The following is a 22149-nucleotide window of genomic DNA, read 5'->3' as shown; positions in this document are numbered from 1 at the left end:
TCTGTCGGTTGGTATCATGCCTGATGAGGTTGATCATTATGATTGATACAGTTAATCACCATTCTTGATGAAGCTAATCATCATGCTTGTTGCTTATCATTGTGTGTCGTGTGGCTGATTATCGTGCTTAATGCAACTGATCATCGTGTTTGATGCAGATCATCGTAATGAGGCAAATCATCATACTTGATGCAGCTGATCATCGTGCTTGATGAGGCTGATCATCCTTTTTGATGCAGCTGATCATTTGTGCATGATGAGGCTGCTCATCATGCTTGCGTGCTTGATGTGGCTGATCATTGTGCTTGATGAGGCTGATCATCGTGCTTGAGACTGATCATCATGTTTGATATGGCTGATTAGCGTGCTTGATGCAGCTGATCATCATACTTGAATAGGGTGGTCGCCATGCCTGAAGAAGTTAGTCACTATGCTTATGGAGCTGCCCTTGTATTGGCTGATTTTTGTATTTGATGGGATATGATTATAGTTGAGACTAATGATCATGCTTGATGTAACTTACCATCATACTTAGGGAGGCTAATCATCATGCCTGTTGCAGGTGATCATCGTTTTTGATAAGGCTGATCATTTTTTTTGATAAGGCTTATCATTTCTGACGAGGTTCATATGTTGTTGATTATTGACAGCTTTCACCTACAATATCTTTTTCACAAGGTATTAAACTGTAGGTTAGGATGTTAACTTCATCACAAACTTATTTAAGTTCATAATGTCATAAATGTGAATAAGAGCAAGGTTATTAGGTACAGTAGGGTTGAGGGTCAAGTCAATTGGGAGGTGAGTTTGAATGGAGAAAAACTGGAGGAAGTGAAGTGTTTTAGATATCTGGGAGTGGATCTGTCAGCGGATGGAACCATGGAAGCGGAAGTGGATCATAGGGTGGGGGAGGGGGCGAAAATTTTGGGAGCCTTGAAAAATGTGTGGAAGTCGAGAACATTATCTCGGAAAGCAAAAATGGGTATGTTTGAAGGAATAGTGGTTCCAACAATGTTGTATGGTTGCGAGGCGTGGGCTATGGATAGAGTTGTGCGCAGGAGGATGGACGTGCTGGAAATGAGATGTTTGAGGAAAATGTGTGGTGTGAGGTGGTTTGATCGAGTAAGTAACGTAAGGGTAAGAGAGATGTGTGGAAATAAAAAGAGCGTGGTTGAGAGAGCAGAAGAGGGTGTTTTGAAATGGTTTGGGCACATGGAGAGAATGAGTGAGGAAAGATTGACCAAGAGGATATATGTGTCGGAGGTGGAGGGAACGAGGAGAAGAGGGAGACCAAATTGGAGGTGGAAAGATGGAGTGAAAAAGATTTTGTGTGATCGGGGCCTGAACATGCAGGAGGGTGAAAGGAGGGCAAGGAATAGAGTGAATTGGAGCGATGTGGTATACCGGGGTTGACGTGCTGTCAGTGGATTGAATCAAGGCATGTGAAGCGTCTGGGGTAAACCATGGAAAGCTGTGTAGGTATGTATATTTGCGTGTGTGGACGTGTGTATGTACATGTGTATGGGGGGGGGGTTGGGCCATTTCTTTCGTCTGTTTCCTTGCGCTACCTCGCAAACGCGGGAGACAGCGACAAAGTATAAAAAAAAAAAAAAAAAAATGTCATGCTAGGCTGTCGATCTTCATTACTGAACATAAGAGGAGACACCTACATATTTTCAGTAGTGCTTAGGAAATACTAAATCAATAAGACGTTGCATTATTTAACTATATATTCTATTTATATTTAATTGCCGTCTCCCGCATCAGCGAGGTAGCGCAAGGAAACAGACGAGGAATGGCCCAACCCACCCACATACACATGCATATATATAAACGCCCGTACACGCACATATACATACATATACATTTCAGTTATACATACATATAGATACACAGACATATACATATATACACATGTACATATTCTTACTGCCTTCATCCTTTCTCGTCGCCACCCCGCAACACATGGAATAGCATCCTTCCTCCTCCTCCTGCGAGGTAGTGCCAGGAAAAGACAAAAAGGCCTCATTCATTCACACTTAGTCTCTAGCTATCATGTGTAATGCACCGAAACCACAGCTACCTTTCAACATCCAGGCCCCACAGACCTTCCCATGGTTTACCCCAGACATTTCACATGCCCTGGTTCAATACATTGACAGCACGTCGACCCCAGTATACCACATTGTTCCAATTCACGCTATTCCATGCACGCCTTTCACCTTCCTGTATTTTCAGGCCCCAATCGCTCAAAATCTTTTTCACTCCATTCTTCCACTTCCACTTCAGACTCATGCTTCTCCTTGTTCCCTTTACCTCTGACACATATGTCCTCTGTCAATCTTTCCTCACTCATTCTCTCCGTGTTTCCAAACCATTTCAACACATCTGCTCTCTCAACCACACTCTTTTTATTACCACACATCTCTCTTACCCCTTCATTACTTTCTCAATCAAACCACCTCACACCACATATTGTCCTCAAAAATTTCATTTCCAACACATCCACCCTCCTCCGCACAATTCTATCTATAGCTTATGCCTCACAACCATATAACATTGTTGGAACCATCATTCCTTTAAACATACCCATTTTTGCTCTCTCAGATAAAGTTCTCGCCTTCCACACATTCTTCAATGCTTCCAGAACTATCACCCCTTCCCCCACCCTGTGACTCACTTTCACTCCCATGGTTCCATGTGCTGCTAAGTCCACTCCCAGATATCTAAAACACTTCACTTCCTCTAATTTTTCTCCATTCAAACTTTCCTCCCAGTTAACTTGTCCCTCAACCATACTGAACCTAATAACCTTGCTCTTATTCACAAATACTCTGAATTTACATCCGAATCAGCCACCAGCTCTGTATCATCAGCGAACAGCAACTGACTCACTTCCCAAGCCCTTTCATCCACAACAGACTGCATACTTGCCCCTCTCTCCAAAGCTCTAGCATTCACTTCCTTAACCACCCCATCCATAAACAAATTAAACAACCATTGAGACATCACGCACCCCTATCGTAAACCAACATTTACTGGGAACCAGTCACTTTCCTCTCTTCCTACTTGTAAATATTCCTTACATCCTTGGTAAAAACTTTTCACTGCCTCTAGCAACTTGCATCCCATACCATATACTCTTAGAACCTTCCACAAAGCATTTCTATCATCCCTATCATATGCCTTCTCCAGATCCATAAATGCTACATACAAATCCATCTGTTCTAAGTATTTCTCACATACATTCTTCAAAGCAAACACCTGATCCACACATCCTCTACCACTTCTGAAACCACACTGCTCTTCCTCAATCTGATGCTCTGTACATGCCTTTACCCTCTCAATCAATACCCTTTCATATAATTTTCCAGGAATATTCAACTAACATATACCTCTGTAATTTGAACACTCGCCTTTATCCCCTTTGCTTTTGTAAAATGGCACTATGCATGCATTCTGCCAATCCTCAGGCACTTCTCCATGATCCATACATACATTGAATATCCTTACCAACCAATTAACAACACAGTCACCCCCTTTTTAAGTGAATTCCACTGCAATACCATTTAACCCACCGCCTTGCCGGCTTTCATCTTCCGCAAAGCTTTCACTACTTCATCTCTGTTTACGAAACATTTCTCCCTCACTCTCACTTGGCACACCACCTCGACCAAAACACCCTATATTTGCCATTCTATCATCAAACACATTCGTTATTTTCCCTAAAATTTAATGACACTCTCTCACCCCAACTCTCATTTGCCCTCTTTTGCACCTCTTGCACCTTTCTCTTACCCTCCTGTTGCTTTCTTTTATACATCTCCCTGTCATTTGCTCTACTTCCCTGCAAAAGTCGTCCAAACGCCTCTCTCTTCTCTTTCACTAACAATCTTACTTTTTCATCCCACTACTCACTACCCTTTCAGATCTGCCCACCTCCCACCTTTCTCATGCCTTGCGAAGGTGAAGATTTGTGTATTTCAGAAAAGAAACGAGAATGTTGAGAAGAAGAGAAAGGTGAGAGTAAGTGAGCTTGGAAAGGAGACTTGTGGGAGGAAGTACCAGGAGAGATTGAGTGCAGAATGGCAAAAGGTTAGAACAAATGACATAAGGGGAGTGGGAGAGGAATGGGATGTATTTCAGGAACCAGTGATGGCTTGCACAAAAGATATAAATATATATATATAAATTATTACATGACAGCTAGAGACTGAGTGTGAACGAATGGGGCCTTTGTTGTCTTTTCCTAGCGCCACCTCGCACACATGAGGGGGGAGGGGGTTGTTATTCCATGTGTGGCGGGGTGGTGATGGGAACAAATAAAGGCAGACAGTATGAATTATGTACATGTGTATATATGTGTATGTTTGTGTGTGTATATATATATGTACATTGAGATGTATAGGTATGTATATTTGCGTGTGTGGACGTGTATGTATATACATGTTTATGTGGGCGGGTTGGGCCATTCTTTCGTCTGTTTCGTATATATATATATATATATATATATATATATATATATATTTTTTTTTTTCAAACCATTCGCCATTTCCCGCGTTAGCGAGGTAGCGTTAAGAACAGAGGACTGGGCCATTGAGGGAATATCCTCACCTGGCCCCCTTCTCTGTTCCTTCTTTTGGAAAATTAAAAAAAATTGAAAGGGGAGGATTTCCAGCCCCCGCTCCCTCCCCTTTTAGTCGCCTTCTACGACACGCAGGGAATACGTGGGAAGTATTCTTTCTCCCCTATCCCCAGGGATATATATATATATATATATATATATATATTTTTTTTTTTTTTTTATATTATTCGCTATTTCCCGAGATAGCGAGGTAGCGTTAAGAACAGAGGACTGGGCCTTTGAGGGAATATCCTCACCTGGACCTCTTCTCTGTTCCTTCTTTTGGAAAATTAAAAAAAAAAAAAAACGAGAGGGGAGGATTTCCAGCCCCCCGCTCCCTTCCCTTTTAGTCGCCTTCTACGACACGCAGGGAATACATGGGAAGTATTCTTTCTCCCCTATCCCCAGGGAATATATATATATATATATATATATATATATATATATATATATATATATATATATATATATATATATATATACACATATATATATATATATGTATGTATATGATACAGTGCTGGTGGCTGATTCATGTGAGAACCTACAGAAGCCGGCGACTGAGCCTGGCAAAGTGTGTGAAAGAAGAAAGTCGAGAGTAAATGCAAACAAGAGCAAGGTCATTAGGCACAGTAGGGCTGAGGGACAAGTCAACCGGGAGGCAAGCCTGAATGGAGAAAAACTAGGGAAGCGAAGTGCTCTAGACACCCGGGAGTGGACCCGGCAGCGGACGGAACCATGGAAGCGGAAGCGATTCACAGGGTGGGGGAGGGGGCGAAAGTTCTGGGAGCCCCAAAGAACGTGTGGAAGCCGAGAACATTATCTCGTAAAGCAAAAATGGGCATGTTTGAAGGAACAGTGGTTCCAACAACGTTGCATGGCCACGAGGCGCGGGCCACGGACAGAGTTGTGCGCAGGAGGATGGATGCGCTGGAAATGAGATGCCTGAGGACAACGTGCGGTGTGAGGTGGTTCGATCGAGCAAGCAACGCAAGGGCAAGAGAGATGTGTGGAAATAAAAAGAGCTTTGTCGCTGTCTCCCGCGTTTGCGAGGTAGCGCAAGGAAACAGACGAAAGAAATGGCCCAACCCACCCCCATACACATGTATATACATACGTCCACACACGCAAATATACATACCTACACAGCTTTCCATGGTTTACCCCAGACGCTTCACATGCCATGATTCAATCCACTGACAGCACGTCAACCCCGGTATACCACATCGATCCAATTCACTCTATTCCTTGCCCTCCTTTCACCCTCCTGCATGTTCAGGCCCCGATCACACAAAATCTTTTTCACTCCATCTTTCCACCTCCAATTTGGCCTCCCACTTCTCCTCGTTCCCTCCACCTCCAACACATATATCCTCTTGGTCAATCTTTCCTCACTCATTCTCTCCATGTGCCCAAACCATTTCAAAACACTCTCTTCTGCTCTCTCAACCACGCTCTTTTTATTTCCACACATCTCTCTTACCCTTACGTTACTGACTCGATCAAACCACCTCACACCACACATTGTCCTCAAACATCTCATTTCTAGCACATCCATCCTCCTGTGCACAACTCTATCCATAGCCCACGCCTCGCAACCATACAACATTGTTGGAACCAATATTCCTTCAAACATACCCATTTTTGCTTTCCGAGATAATGTTCTCGACTTCCACACATTCTTTAAGGCTCCCAGGATTTTCGTCCCCTCCCCAACCCTATGATTTATTTCCACTTCCAGGGTTCCATCCGCTGCCAGATCCACTCCCAGATATCTAAAACACTTTACTTCCTCCAGTTTTTCTCCATTCAAACTTACCTCCCAATTGACTTGACCCTCAACCCTACTGTAGCTAATAACCTTGCTCTTATTCACATTTACTCTTAACTTTCTTCTTTCACACACTTTACCAAACTCAGTCACCAGCTTCTGCAGTTTCTCACATGAATCAGCCACCAGCGCTGTATCATCAGCGAACAACAACTGACTCACTTCCCAAGCTCTCTCATCCCCAACAGACTGCATACTTGCCCCTCTTTCCAAAACTCTTGCATTCACCTCCATAACAACCCCATCCATAAACAAATTAAACAGCCATGGAGACATCACACACCCCTGCCACAAACCTACATTCGCTGAGAACCAATCACTTTCCTCTCTTCCTACCCGTACACATGCCTTACGTCCTCGATAAAAACTTTTCACTGCTTCTAACAACTTGCCTCCCACACCATATATTCTTAGTACCTTCCACAGCGCATCTCTATCAACTCTATCGTATGCCTTCTCCAGATCCATAAATGCTACATACAAATCCATTTGCTTTTCTAAGTATTTCTCACATACATTCTTCAAAGCAAACACCCGATCCACACATCCTCTACCACTTCTGAAACCACACTGCTCTTCCCCAATCTGATGCTCTGTACATGCCTTCACCCTCTCAATCAATACCCTCCCATATAAGTTACCAGGAATACTCAACAAACTTATACCTCTGTAATTTGAGCACTCGCTGTTATCCCCTTTGCCTTTGTACAATGGCACTATGCAAGCATTCTGCCAATCCTCAGGCACCTCACCATGAATAATACATACATTGAATATCCTTATCAACCAGTCAATAATACAGTCACCTCCTTTTTTAATAAATTCCACTGCAAATACCATCCAAAACTGCTGCCTTGCCGGCTTTCATCTTCCGCAAAGCTTTTACTACCTCTTCTGTGTTTACCAAATCATATATATATATATATATATATATATATATATATTATATATTATTATTATTAGGTACAGTAGGGTTGAGGGTCAAGTCAATTGGGAGGTGAGTCTGAATGGAGAAAAACTGGAGGAAGTGAAGTGTTTTAGATATCTGGGAGTGGATCTGGCAGCGGATGGAACCATGGAAGCGGAAGTGGATCATAGGGTGGGGGAGGGGGCGAAAATTCTGGGGGCGTTGAAGAATGTGTGGAAGTCGAGAACATTATCTCCGAAAGCAAAAATGGGTATGTTTGAAGAAATAGTGGTTCCAACAATGTTGTATGGTTGCGAGGCGTGGGCTATGGATAGAGTTGTGCGCAGGAGGATGGTTGTGCTGGAAATGAGATGTTTGAGGACAATGTGTGGTGTGAGGTGGTTTGATCGAGTGAGTAACGTAAGGGTAAGAGAGATGTGTGGAAATAAAAAGAGCGTGGTTGAGAGAGCAGAAGAGGGTGTTTTGAAGTGGTTTGGGCACATGGAGAGGATGAGTGAGGAAAGATTGACCAAGAGGATATATGTGTCGGAGGTGGAGGGAGCAAGGAGAAGAGGGAGACCAAATTGGAGGTGGAAAGATGGAGTGAAAAAGATTTTGTGTGATCGGGGCCTGAACATGCAGGAGGGTGAAAGGAGGGCAAGGAATAGAGTGAATTGGAGCGATGTGGTATACCGGGGTTGACGTGCTGTCAGTGGATTGAATCAAGGCATGTGAAGCGTCTGGGGTAAACCATGGAAAGCTGTGTAGGTATGTATATTTGCGTGTGTGGACGTATGTATATACATGTGTATGGGGGGGTTGGGCCATTTCTTTCGTCTGTTTCCTTGCGCTACCTCGCAAATGCGGGAGACAGCGACAAAGTATAAAAAAAAAAAAAAAAAAATTTCATACTATTCGCCATTTCCCGCATTAGCGACGTAGCGTTAAGAACAGAGGACTGGGCCTTTGAGGGAATATCCTCACATGGCCTGCTTCTCTGTTCCTTCTTTTGGAAAATTTAAAAAAAAATGAGAGGGGAGGATTTCCAGCCCCCCGCTCCCTTCCCTTTTAGTCGCCTTCTACGACATGCAGGGAATACGTGGGAAGTATTCTTTCTCCCCTATATATATTTATCTATTTATTCACTTTGCTCCGTCGCCTCCTCCCGCGCTAGCGAGGTAGTGCAAGGAAACAGACGAAAGCGGCCCAACCCACCCACATAAACATGTATATACATACACGTCCACACGCAGCACATATACATACCTATACATCTCAATGTATACATACATATACACACACAGACATATACATATATACCCATGTACATAATTCATACTGTCTGCCTTTATTCATTCCCATCGCTACCCCGCCACACATGGAATAACAACATCCTTCCCCCTCATATGTGTGAGGTAGTGCTAGGAAATGACAACAAAGGGCCTATTCGTTCACACTCAGTCTCTAGCTGTCATGTAATAATGGACCAAAACCACAGCTCCCTTTCCACATCCAGGCCCCACAGAACCTTCCATGGTTTACCCCAAACGCTTCACATGCCCTGGTTCAATCCATTGACACCACGTCGACCCCAGTATACCACATCGTTCCAATTCACTCTATTCCTTGCACGCCTTTCACCCTCCTGCATGTTCAGGCCCCGATAACTCAAAATGTTTTTCACTCCATCTTTCCACCTCCAATTTGGTCTCCCACTTCTCGTTCCCTCCATCTTTGACACGTATATCCTCTTTGTTAATCCTCCTTACTCTTTTTTTTTTTCTTTTTTGCCGCTGTCTCCCGCGTTTGCGAGGTAGCGCAAGGAAACAGAGGAAAGAAATGGCCCAACCCACCCCCATACACATGTATATACATACGTCCACACACGCAAATATACATACCTACACAGCTTTCCATGGTTTACCCCAGACGCTTCACATGCCCTGATTCAATCCACTGACAGCACGTCAACCCCGGTATACCACATCGATCCAATTCACTCTATTCCTTGCCCTCATTTCACCCTCCTGCATGTTCAGGCCCCGATCACACAAAATCTTTTCACTCCATCTTTCCACCTCCAATTTGGTCTCCCACTTCTCCTCATTCCCTCCACCTCCGACACATATATCCTCTTGGTCAATCTTTCCTCACTCATTCTCTCCATGTGCCCAAACCATTTCAAAACACCCTCTTCTGCTCTCTCAACCACGCTCTTTTTATTTCCACACATCTCTCTTACCCTTACGTTACTTACTCGATCAAACCACCTCACACCACACATTGTCCTCAAACATCTCATTTCCAGCACAACTCTATCCATAGCTCACGCCTCACAACCATACAACATTGTTGGAACCACTATTCCTTCAAACATACCCATTTTTGCTTTCTGAGATAATGTTCTCGACTTCCACACATTCTTCAAGGCTCCCAGAATTTTCGCCCCCTCCCCCACCCTATGATCCACTTCCGCTTCCATGGTTCCATCCACTGCCAGATCCACTCCCAGATAACTAAAACACTTTACTTCCTCCAGTTTTTCTCCATTCAAACTTACCTCCCAATTGACTTGACCCTCAACCCTACTGTACCTAATAACCTTGCTCTTATTCACATTTACTCTTAACTTTCTTCTTTCACACACTTTACCAAACTCAGTCACCAGCTTCTGCAGTTTCTCACATGAATCAGCCACCAATGCTGTATCATCAGCGAACAACAACTGACTCACTTCCCAAGCCCTCTCATCCCCAACAGACTTCATACTTGCCCCTCTTTCCAAAACTCTTGCATTCACCTCCCTAACAACCCCATCCATAAACAAATTAAACAACCATGGAGACATCACACACCCCTGCCGCAAACCTACATTCACTGAGAACCAATCACTTTCCTCTCTTCCTACACGTACACATGCCTTACATCCTCGATAAAAACTTTTCACTGCTTCTAACAACTTGCCTCCCACACCATATATTCTTAATACCTTCCACAGAGCATCTCTATCAACTCTATCATATGCCTTCTCCAGATCCATAAATGCTACATACAAATCCATTTGCTTTTCTAAGTATTTCTCACATACATTCTTCAAAGCAAACACCTGATCCACACATCCTCTACCACTTCTGAAACCACACTGCTCTTCCCCAGTCTGATGCTCTGTACATGCCTTCACCCTCTCAATCAATACCCTCCCATATAATTTACCAGGAATACTCAACAAACTTATACCTCTGTAATTTGAGCACTCACTCTTATCCCCTTTGCCTCTGTACAATGGCACAATGCACGCATTCTGCCAATCCTCAGGCACCTCACCATGAGTCATACATACATTAAATAACCTTACCAACCAGTCAATAATACAGTCACCCCCTTTTTTGATAAATTCCACTGCAATACCATCCAAACCTGCTGCCTTGCCGGCTTTCATCTTCCGCAAAGCTTTTACTACCTCTTCTCTATTTACCAAATCATTTTCCCTAACCCTCTCACTTTGCACACCACCTCGACCAAAACACCCTATATCTGCCACTCTATCATCAAACACATTCAACAAACCTTCAAAATACTCACTCCATCTCCTTCTCACATCACCACTACTTGTTATCACCTCCCCATTTGCGCCCTTCACTGAAGTTCCCATTTGCTCCCTTGTCTTATGCACTTTATTTACCTCCTTCCAGAACATCTTTTTATTCTCCCTAAGATTTAATGATACTCTCTCACCCCAACTCTCATTTGCCCTCTTTTTCACCTCTTGCACCTTTCTCTTGACCTCCTGTCTCTTTCTTTTATACATCTCCCACTCAATTGCATTTTTTCCCTGCAAAAATCGTCCAAATGCCTCTCTCTTCTCTTTCACTAATAATCTTACTTCTTCATCCCACCACTCACTACCCTTTCTAATCATCCCACCTCCCACTCTTCTCATGCCACAAGCATCTTTTGCGCAATCCATCACTGATTCCCTAAATACATCCCATTCCTCCCCCACTCCCCTTACTTCCATTGTTCTCACCTTTTTCCATTCTGTACTCAGTCTCTCCTGGTACTTCCTCACACAAGTCTCCTTCCCAAGCTCACTTACTCTCACCACCCTCTTCACCCCAACATTCACTCTTCTTTTCTGAAAACCCATACATATCTTCACCTTAGCCTCCACAAGATAATGATCAGACATCCCTCCAGTTGCACCTCTCAGCACATTAACATCCAAAAGTCTCTCTTTCGCGCGCCTGTCAATTAACACGTAATTCAATAACGCTCTCTGGCCATCTCTCTTACTTACATATGTATACTTATGTATATCTCGCTTATTAAACCAGGTATTCCCAATCACCAGTCCTTTTTCAGCACATAAATCTACAAGCTCTTCACCATTTCCATTTACAACACTGAACACCCCATGTATACCAATTATTCCCTCAACTGCCACATTACTCACCTTTGCATTCAAATCACCCATCACTATAACCCGGTCTCGTGCATCAAAACCACTAACACACTCATTCAGCTGCTCCCAAAACACTTGCCTCTCATGATCTTTCTTCTCATGCCCAGGTGCATATGCACCAATTATCACCCATCTCTCTCCGTCAACTTTCAGTTTTACCCATATTAATCGAGAATTTACTTTCTTACATTCTATCACATACTTCCACAACTCCTGTTTCAGGAGTACTGCTACTCCTTCCCTTGCTCTTGTCCTCTCACTAACCCCTGACTTTACTCCCAAGACATTCCCAAACCACTCTTCCCCTTTACCCTTGAGCTTCGTTTCACTCAGAGCCAAAACATCCAGGTTCCTTTCCTCAAACATACTACCTATCTCTCCTTTTTTCACCTCTTGGTTACATCCACACACATTTAGACACCCCAGTCTGAGCCTTCGAGGAGGATGAGCACTCCCCGCGTGACTCCTTCTTCTGTTTCCCCTTTTAGAAAGTTAAAAAAAAATACAAGGAGGGGAGGATTTCTGGCCCCCCGCTCCCGTCCCCTCTAGTCGCCTTCTACAACACGCGAGGAATGTGTGGGAAGTATTCTTTCACCCCTATCCCCAGGGATAATATATATACATATATATATATATATATATATATATATATATATATATATATATATATATATATATATATAAATTATAAATTATATGGGAGTGGATTATATGTCAGTGGATTGAATCAAGGCATGTGAAGCGTCCGGGGTAAACCATGGAAAGCTGTGTAGGTATGTATATTTGCGTGTGTGGACGTGTGTATGTACATGTGTATGGGGTGGGTTGGGCCATTTCTTTCGTCTGTTTCCTTGCGCTACCTCGCAACCGCGGGAGACAGCGACGAGGTATAAAAAAAAAAAAAAATATACATACACATACATACGCAGATATACACACACACACACACACACACATATATATATATATATATATATATATATATATATATATAAATATATATATATATATATATATATGTATATATATATATATATATATATATATATATATATATATATATATATATATATATATATATATATTTTTTTTTTTTTTGCTTTGTCGCTGTCTCCCGCGTTTGCGAGGTAGCGCAAGGAAACAGACGAAAGAAATGGCCCAACCCACCCCCATACACATGTATATACATACGTCCACACACGCAAATATACATACCTACACAGCTTTCCATGGTTTACCCCAGACGCTTCACATGCCTTGATTCAATCCACTGACAGCACGTCAACCCCGGTATACCACATCGCTCCAATTCACTCTATTCCTTGCCCTCCTTTCACCCTCCTGCATGTTCAGTCCCCGATCACACAAAATCTTTTTCACTCCATCTTTCCACCTCCAATTTGGTCACCCTCTTCTCCTCGTTCCCTCCACCTCCGACACGTATATCCTCTTGGTCAATCTTTCCTCACTCATTCTCTCCATGTGACCAAACCATTTCAAAACACCCTCTTCTGCTCTCTCAACCACGCTCTTTTTATTTCCACACATCTCTTACCCTTACGTTACTTACTCGATCAAACCACCTCACACCACACATTGTCCTCAAACATCTCATTTCCAGCACATCCATCCTCCTGCACACAACTCTATCCATAGTCCACGCCTCGCAACCATACAACATTGTTGGAACCACTGTTCCTTCAAACATACCCATTTTTGCTTTCCGAGATAATGTTCTCGACTTCCACACATTCTTCAAGGCTCCCAGGATTTTCGCCCCCTCCCCCACCCTATGATCCACTTCCGCTTCCATGGTTCCATCCGCTGCCAGATCCACTCCCAGATATCTAAGACACTTCACTTCCTCCAGTTTTTCTCCATTCAAACTCACCTCCCAATTGACTTGACCCTCAACCCTACTGTACCTAATAACCTTGCTCTTATTCACATTTACTCTTAACTTTCTTCTTGCACACACTTTACCAAACTCAGTCACCAGCTTCTGCAGTTTCTCACATGAATCAGCCACCAGCGCTGTATCATCACCGAACAACAACTGACTCACTTCCCAAGCTCTCTCATCCCCAACAGACTTCATACTTGCCCCTCTTTCCAAAACTCTTGCATTCACCTCCCTAACAACCCCATCCATAAACAAATTAAACAACCATGGAGACATCACACACCCCTGCCGCAAACCTACATTCACTGAGAACCAATCACTTTCCTCTCTTCCTACACGTACACATGCCACGTACACATGCCTTACATCTTCGATAAAAACTTTTCACTGCTTCTAACAACTTGCCTCCCACACCATATATTCTTAATACCTTACACAGAGCATCTCTATCAACTCTATCATATGCCTTCTCCAGATCCATAAATGCTACATACAAATCCATTTGTTTTTCTAAGTATTTCTCACATACATTCTTCAAAGCAAACACCTGATCCACACATCCTCTACCACTTATATATATATATATTATTTTTTTTTTTTATTATACTTTGTCGCTGTCTCCCGCATTTGCGAGGTAGCGCAAGGAAACAGACGAAAGAAATGGCCCAACCCCCCCCCCCCCATACACATGTATATACATACGTCCACACACGCAAATATACATACCTACACAGCTTTCCATGGTTTACCCCAGACGCTTCACATGCCCTCCTTCAATCCACTGACAGCACGTCAACCCCGGTATACCACATCGCTCCAATTCACTCTATTCCTTGCCCTCCTTTCACCCTCCTGCATGTTCAGGCCCCGATCACACAAAATCTTTTTCACTCCATCTTTCCACCTCCAATTTGGTCTCCCTCTTCTCCTTGTTCCCTCCACCTCCGACACATATATCCTCTTGGTCAATCTTTCCTCACTCATCCTCTCCATGTGCCCAAACCACTTCAAAACACCCTCTTCTGCTCTCTCAACCACGCTCTTTTTATTTCCACACATCTCTCTTACCCTTACGTTACTCACTCGATCAAACCACTTCACACCACACATTGTCCTCAGACATCTCATCTCCAGCACATCTATCCTCCTGCGCACAACTCTATCCAGAGCCCACGCCTCGCAACCATACAACATTGTTGGAACCACTATTCCTGCAAACATACCCATTTTTGCTTTCCGAGATAATGTTCTCGACTTCCACACATTCTTCAAGGCCCCCAGGATTTTCGCCCCCTCCCCCACCCTATGATCCACTTCCGCTTCCATGGTTCCATCCGCTGCCAGATCCACTCCCAGATATCTAAAACACTTCAGTTCCTCCAGTTTTTCTCCATTCAAACTCACCTCCCAATTGACTTGACCCTCAACCCTACTCTACCTAATAACCTTGCTCTTATTCACATTTACTCTTAACTTTCTTCTTCCACACACTTTTCCAAACTCAGTCACCAGCTTCTGCAGTTTCTCACATGAATCAGCCACCAGCGCTGTATCATCAGCGAACAACAACTGACTCACTTCCCCAAGCTCTCTCATCCCCAACAGACTTCATACTTGCCCCTCTTTCCAAAACCCTTGCATTTACCTCCCTAACAACCCCATCCATAAACAAATTAAACAACCATGGAGACATCACACAAATATATATATATATATATATACATATATATATATATATATATATATATATATATATATATATATATATATATATATATATATTTTTTTTTTTTTTTTTTTTTTTTATACTTTGTCGCTGTCTCCCGCGTTTGCGAGGTAGCGCAAGGAAACAGACGAAAGAAATGGCCCAACCCCCCCCCATACACATGTACATACACACGTCCACACGCAAATATACATACCTACACAGCTTTCCATGGTTTACCCCAGACGCTTCACATGCCTTGATTCAATCCACTGACAGCACGTCAACCCCTGTATACCACATCGCTCCAATTCACTCTATTCCTTGCCCTCCTTTCACCCTCCTGCATGTTCAGGCCCCGATCACACAAAATCTTTTTCACTCCATCTTTCCACCTCCAATTTGGTCTCCCTCTTCTCCTCGTTCCCTCCACCTCCGACACATATATCCTCTTGGTCAATCTTTCCTCACTCATTCTCTCCATGTGCCCAAACCATTTCAAAACACCCTCTTCTGCTCTCTCAACCACGCTCTTTTTATTTCCACACATCTCTCTTACCCTTACGTTACTTACTCGATCAAACCACCTCACACCACACATTTTCCTCAAACATCTCATTTCCAGCACATCCATCCTCCTGCGCACATCTCTATCCATAGCCCACGACTCGCAACCATACAACATTGTTGGAACCAATATTCCTTCAAACGTACCCATTTTTGCTTTCCGAGATAATGTTCTCGACTTCCACACATTTTTCAAGGCTCCCAAAATTTTCGCCCCCTCCCCCACCCTATGATCCACTTCCGCTTCCATGGTTCCATCCGCTGACAGATCCACTCCCAGATATCTAAAACACTTCACTTCCTCCAGTTTTTCTCCATTCAAACTCACCTCCCAATTGACTTGACCTTCACCCCTACTGTACCTAATAACCTTGCTCTTATTCACATTTACTCTTAACTTTCTTCTTCCACACACTTTACCAAACTCAGTCACCAGCTTCTGCAGTTTCTCACATGAATCAGCCACCAGCACTGTATCATCAGCAAACAACAACTGACTCACTTCCCAAGCTCTCTCATCCCCAACAGACTTCATACTTGCCCCTCTTTCCAGGACTCTTGCATTTACCTCCCTAACAACCCCATCCATAAACAAATTAAACAACCATGGAGACATCACACACCCCTGCCGCAAACCTACATTCACTGAGAACCAATCACTTTCCTCTCTTCCTACACGTACACATGCCTTACATCCTCGATAAAAACTTTTCACTGCTTCTAACAACTTGCCTCCCACACCATATATTCTTAATACCTTCCACAGAGCATCTCTATCAACTCTATCATATGCCTTCTCCAGATCCATAAATGCTACATACAAATCCATTTGCTTTTCTAAGTATTTCTCACATACATTCTTCAAAGCAAACACCTGATCCACACATCCTCTACCACTTCTGAAACCGCACTGCTCTTCCCCAATCTGATGCTCTGTACATGCCTTCACCCTCTCAATCAATACCCTCCCATATAATTTACCAGGAATACTCAACAAACTTATACCTCTGTAATTTGAGCACTCACTCTTATCCCCTTTGCCTTTGTACAATGGCACTATGCACGCATTCCGCCAATCCTCAGGCACCTCACCATGAGTCATACATACATTGAATAACCTTACCAACCAGTCAACAATACAGTCACCCCCTTTTTTAATATACATATACATATATATATATGTATGTATATGGAAAGAAGGGCAAGTATGAAGTCTGTTGGGGATGAGAGAGCTTGGGAAGTGGGTCAGTTGTTTTTCGCTGATGATACAGCGCTGGTGGCTGATTCATGTAAGAAACTGCAGAAGCTGGTGACTGAGTTTGGTAAAGTGTGTGAAAGAAGAAAGTTAAGAGTAAATGTGAATAAGAGCAACGTTATTAGGTACAGTAGGGTTGAGGGTCAAGTCAATTGGGAGGTAAGTTTGAATGGAGAAAAACTGGAGGAAGTAAAGTGTTTTAGATATCTGGGAGTGGATCTGGCAGTGGATGGAACCATGGAAGCGGAAATGGATCATAGGGTGGGGAAGGGGGCGAAAATTCTGGGAGCCTTGAAGAATGTGTGGAAGTCGAGAACATTATCTCAGAAAGCAAAAATGGGTATGTTTGAAGGAATAGTGGTTCCAACAATGTTGTATGGTTGTGAGGCGTGGGCTATGGATAGAGTTGTGTGCAGGAGGATGGATGTGCTGGAAATGAGATGTTTGAGGACAATGTGTGGTGTGAGGTGGTTTGATCGAGTAAGTAACGTAAGGGTAAGAGAGATGTGTGGAAATAAAAAGAGCGTGGTTGAGAGAGCAGAAGAGGGTGTTTTGAAATGGTTTGGGCACATGGAGAGAATGAGTGAGGAAAGATTGACCAAGAGGATATATGTGTCGGAGGTGGAGGGAACGAGGAGAAGTGGGAGACCAAATTGGAGGTGGAAAGATGGAGTGAAAAAGATTTTGTGTGATCGGGGCCTGAACATGCAGGAGGGTGAAAGGAGGGCAAGGAATAGAGTGAATTGGATCGATGTGGTATACCGGGGTTGACGTGCTGTCAGTTGATTGAATCAGGGCATGTGAAGCGTCTGGGGTAAACCATGGAAAGCTGTGTAGGTATGTATATTTGCGTGTGTGGACGTATGTATATACATGTGTATGGGGGTGGGTTGGGCCACTTCTTTCATCTGTTTCCTTGCGCTACCTCGCAAACGCGGGAGACAGCGACAAAGCAAAAAAAAAGATATATATATATATATATATATATATATATATATATATATGGATTGCGCAAAAGATGCTTGTGGCATGAGAAGAGTGGGAGGTGGGCTGTTTAGAAAGGGTAGTGAGTGGTGGGATGAAGAAGTAAGAGTATTAGTGAAAGAGAAGAGAGAGGCATTTGGACGATGTTTGCAGGGAAAAAATGCAATTGAGTGGGAGAAGTATAGAAGAAAGAGACAGGAGGTCAAGAGAAAGGTGCAAGAGGTGAAAAAAAGGGCAAATGAGAGTTGGGGTGAGAGACTATCAGTAAATTTTAGGGAGAATAAAAAGATGTTCTGGAAGGAGGTAAATAGGGTGCGTAAGACAAGGGAGCAAATGGGAACTTCAGTGAAGGGCGTAAATGGGGAGGTGATAACAAGTAGCGGTGATGTGAGAAGGAGATGGAATGAGTATTTTGAAGGTTTGTTGAATGTGTCTGATGACAGAGTGGCAGATATAGGGTGTTTTGGTCGAGGTGGTGTGCAAAGTGAGAGGGTTAGGGAAAATGATTTGGTAAACAGAGAAGAGGTAGTAAAAGCTTTGCGGAAGATGAAAGCCGGCAAGGCAGCAGGTTTGGATGGTATTGCAGTGGAATTTATTAAGAAAGGGGGTGACTGTATTGTTGACTGGTTGGTAAGGTTATTTAATGTATGTATGACTCATGGTGAGGTGCCTGAGGATTGGCGGAATGCGTGCATAGTGCCATTGTACAAAGGCAAAGGGGATAAGAGTGAGTGCTCAAATTACAGAGGTATAAGTTTGTTGAGTATTCCTGGTAAATTATATGGGAGGGTATTGATTGAGAGGGTGAAGGCATGTACAGAGCATCAGATTGGGGAAGAGCAGTGCGGTTTCAGAAGTGGTAGAGGATGTGTGGACCAGGTGTTTGCTTTGAAGAATGTATGTGAGAAATACTTAGAAAAGCAAATGGATTTGTATGTAGCATTTATGGATCTGGAGAAGGCATATGATAGAGTTGATAGAGATGCTCTGTGGAAGGTATTAAGAATATATGGTGTGGGAGGCAAGTTGTTAGAAGCAGTGAAAAGTTTTTATCGAGGATGTAAGGCATGTGTACGTGTAGGAAGAGAGGAAAGTGATTGGTTCTCAGTGAATGTAGGTTTGCGGCAGGGGTGTGTGATGTCTCCATGGTTGTTTAATTTGTTTATGGATGGGGTTGAAAGGGAGGTAAATGCAAGAGTCCTGGAAAGAGGGGCAAGTATGAAGTCTGTTGGGGATGAGAGAGCTTGGGAAGTGAGTCAGTTGTTGTTCGCTGATGATACAGCGCTGGTGGCTGATTCATGTGAGAAACTGCAGAAGCTGGTGACTGAGTTTGGTAAAGTGTGTGGAAGAAGAAAGTTGAGAGTAAATGTGAATAAGAGCAAGGTTATTAGGTACAGTAGGGGTGAGGGTCAAGTCAATTGGGAGGTGAGTTTGAATGGAGAAAAACTGGAGGAAGTGAAGTGTTTTAGATATCTGGGAGTGGATCTGTCAGCGGATGGAACCATGGAAGCGGAAGTGGATCATAGGGTGGGGGAGGGGGCGAAAATTTTGGGAGCCTTGAAAAATGTGTGGAAGTCGAGAACATTATCTCGGAAAGCAAAAATGGGTATGTTTGAGGGAATAGTGGTTCCAACAATGTTGTATGGTTGCGAGGCGTGGGCTATGGATAGAGATGTGCGCAGGAGGATGGATGTGCTGGAAATGAGATGTTTGAGGACAATGTGTGGTGTGAGGTGGTTTGATCGAGTAAGTAACGTAAGGGTAAGAGAGATGTGTGGAAATAAAAAGAGCGTGGTTGAGAGAGCAGAAGAGGGTGTTTTGAAATGGTTTGGGCACATGGAGAGAATGAGTGAGGAGAGATTGACCAAGAGGATATATGTGTCGGAGGTGGAGGGAACGAGGAGAAGAGGTAGACCAAATTGGAGGTGGAAAGATGGAGTGAAAAAGATTTTGTGTGATCGGGGCCTGAACATGCAGGAGGGTGAAAGGAGGGCAAGAAATAGAGTGAATTGGAGTCATGTGGTATACAGGGGTTGACGTGCTGTCAGTGGATTGAAGCAAGGCATGTGAAGCGTCTGGGGTAAACCATGGAAAGCTGTGTAGGTATGTATATTTGCGTGTGTGGACGTGTGTATGTACATGTGTATGGGGGGGGGGTTGGGCCATTTCTTTCGTCTGTTTCCTTGCGCTACCTCGCAAACGCGGGAGACAGCGACAAAGTATAAAAAAAAAAAAAAAAAATATATATATTATCCCTGGGGATAGGGGAGAAAGAATACTTCCCACGAATTTGCATGTAAGGGCGTTTATGTACATATATGTGTGTGTGAGTGGATGGGCCATTCTTTCTTCGTCGTTTCGTGGCACTACCTCACTGACGCCAGAAGCAGCGATCAAGTATAATAAGGAAATAGAAAAAAAATAGATAATATGTTCCTACACATCTTGATTTTTTCAGTTTTTTCACATTACACTTTTAATGATATATTTTGTGAACATGCGTGTTCTTCATTTTCATTGTTTTCATGGTGTTTTTAAATATGTGCTACATAGAAGTTATGCTTTTTCTTAACCTTTTTTCTTAATTGTCATAGTGTAAAATGTTATTGCTGTTACATATTAAAACAAACTTTTCTTCACAACAGAGGTGGTTACGAGAAGCTTGGGGTAGTGGTTGCTGCCTATATGCACTATAGCAATATCTGCGCCTCAACCGACCAGGCACTTGACAGATATGCCATGAAGCGCTTCTTCGATGATAAAATTGGTCAACTCTATCATCCTTCACAAAAAAGGTAAGCCACATAAGTGTTACAAGGTATATGAAGGAGTGATTATACTCTGTTTCTGTAAATAGAGTGCATACTTATATCTTTGTCATACTAATACTTTGCAGAATATCGCTTAGTTGAGGTCATGGTATAGCAAGGATAGTGTGCTCTTACACAGATATAAACTGCTTCATCTCAGATTGTAAACTTTGCTGCTATATCAAGGTATGCACCATACAGTCATACAGATTATATTCTACAATTTCATACCAGGATACTTATTACTGTCACATCAGATAACAATATGCATGTTTGATTAGGATACATGCCACACCAAATAGCACCTTTAGCAGTGCAGGTTGATTATAAGTCAGAGCATCTCACCATGATACATGACTTATTATTACATCAAGATCCGAAGTAATGTATACTGACATCATAATATACGTACATAAAACACAAATAGTTGAACATACTCTTCTTGCAGTATATATATAAGGATATATATATATATGTTTATTTACTTTGCTTTGTCGCTGTCTCCTGCGTTAACGAGGTAGCGCAAGGAAACAGACGAAAGAATGGCCCAACCCACCCACATACACATGTATATACATACACGTCCACACACACAAATATACCTACCTATACATCTCAACGTATACATATATATGCACACACAGACATATACATATATACACATGTACATGATTCATACTGTCTGCCTTTATTCATTCCCATCGCCACCCTGCCACACATGAAATAACAACCCCCTCCCCCCTCATGTGTGCGAGGTAGTGCTAGGAAGACAACAAAGGCCCCATTCGTTCACACTCAGTCTCTAGCTGTCATGTAATAATGCACCGAAACCACAGCTCCCTTTCCACATCCAGGCCCCACAGAACTTTCCATGGTTTACCCCAGATGCTTCACATGCCCTGGTTCAATCCATTGACAGCACGTCGACCCCAGTATACCACATTGTTCCAATTCACTCTATTCCTTGCACGCCTTTCACCCTCCTGCATGTTCAGGTCCCAATCACTAAAAATCTTTTTCACTCCATCTTTCCACCTCCAATTTGGTCTCCCACTTCTCCTTGTTCCCTCTACCTCTGACACATATATCCTCTATGTCAAT

General features: G+C 43.0%; 1 protein-coding gene across 24 annotated transcripts in view; it reads left to right on the top strand.

The window, feature by feature from the left end:
* The window catches only part of by (focal adhesion protein tensin), a 1595780-nt gene that overhangs the window by 1179146 nt on the left and 394485 nt on the right, over nucleotides 1-22149 (top strand). For all 24 annotated transcript variants that reach the window (XM_071662733.1, XM_071662731.1, XM_071662715.1 and 21 more), the window contains one exon: nucleotides 20884-21033. In XM_071662733.1, the coding sequence (XP_071518834.1) occupies nucleotides 20884-21033 (150 nt within the window). The remainder of the gene's footprint in view (nucleotides 1-20883; nucleotides 21034-22149) is intronic.

This window comes from Panulirus ornatus, chromosome 6, assembly GCF_036320965.1.
Source record: "Panulirus ornatus isolate Po-2019 chromosome 6, ASM3632096v1, whole genome shotgun sequence".
Lineage (NCBI taxonomy): Eukaryota > Metazoa > Arthropoda > Malacostraca > Decapoda > Palinuridae > Panulirus > Panulirus ornatus.
This window is presented reverse-complemented; position numbering and strand designations above follow the sequence as displayed.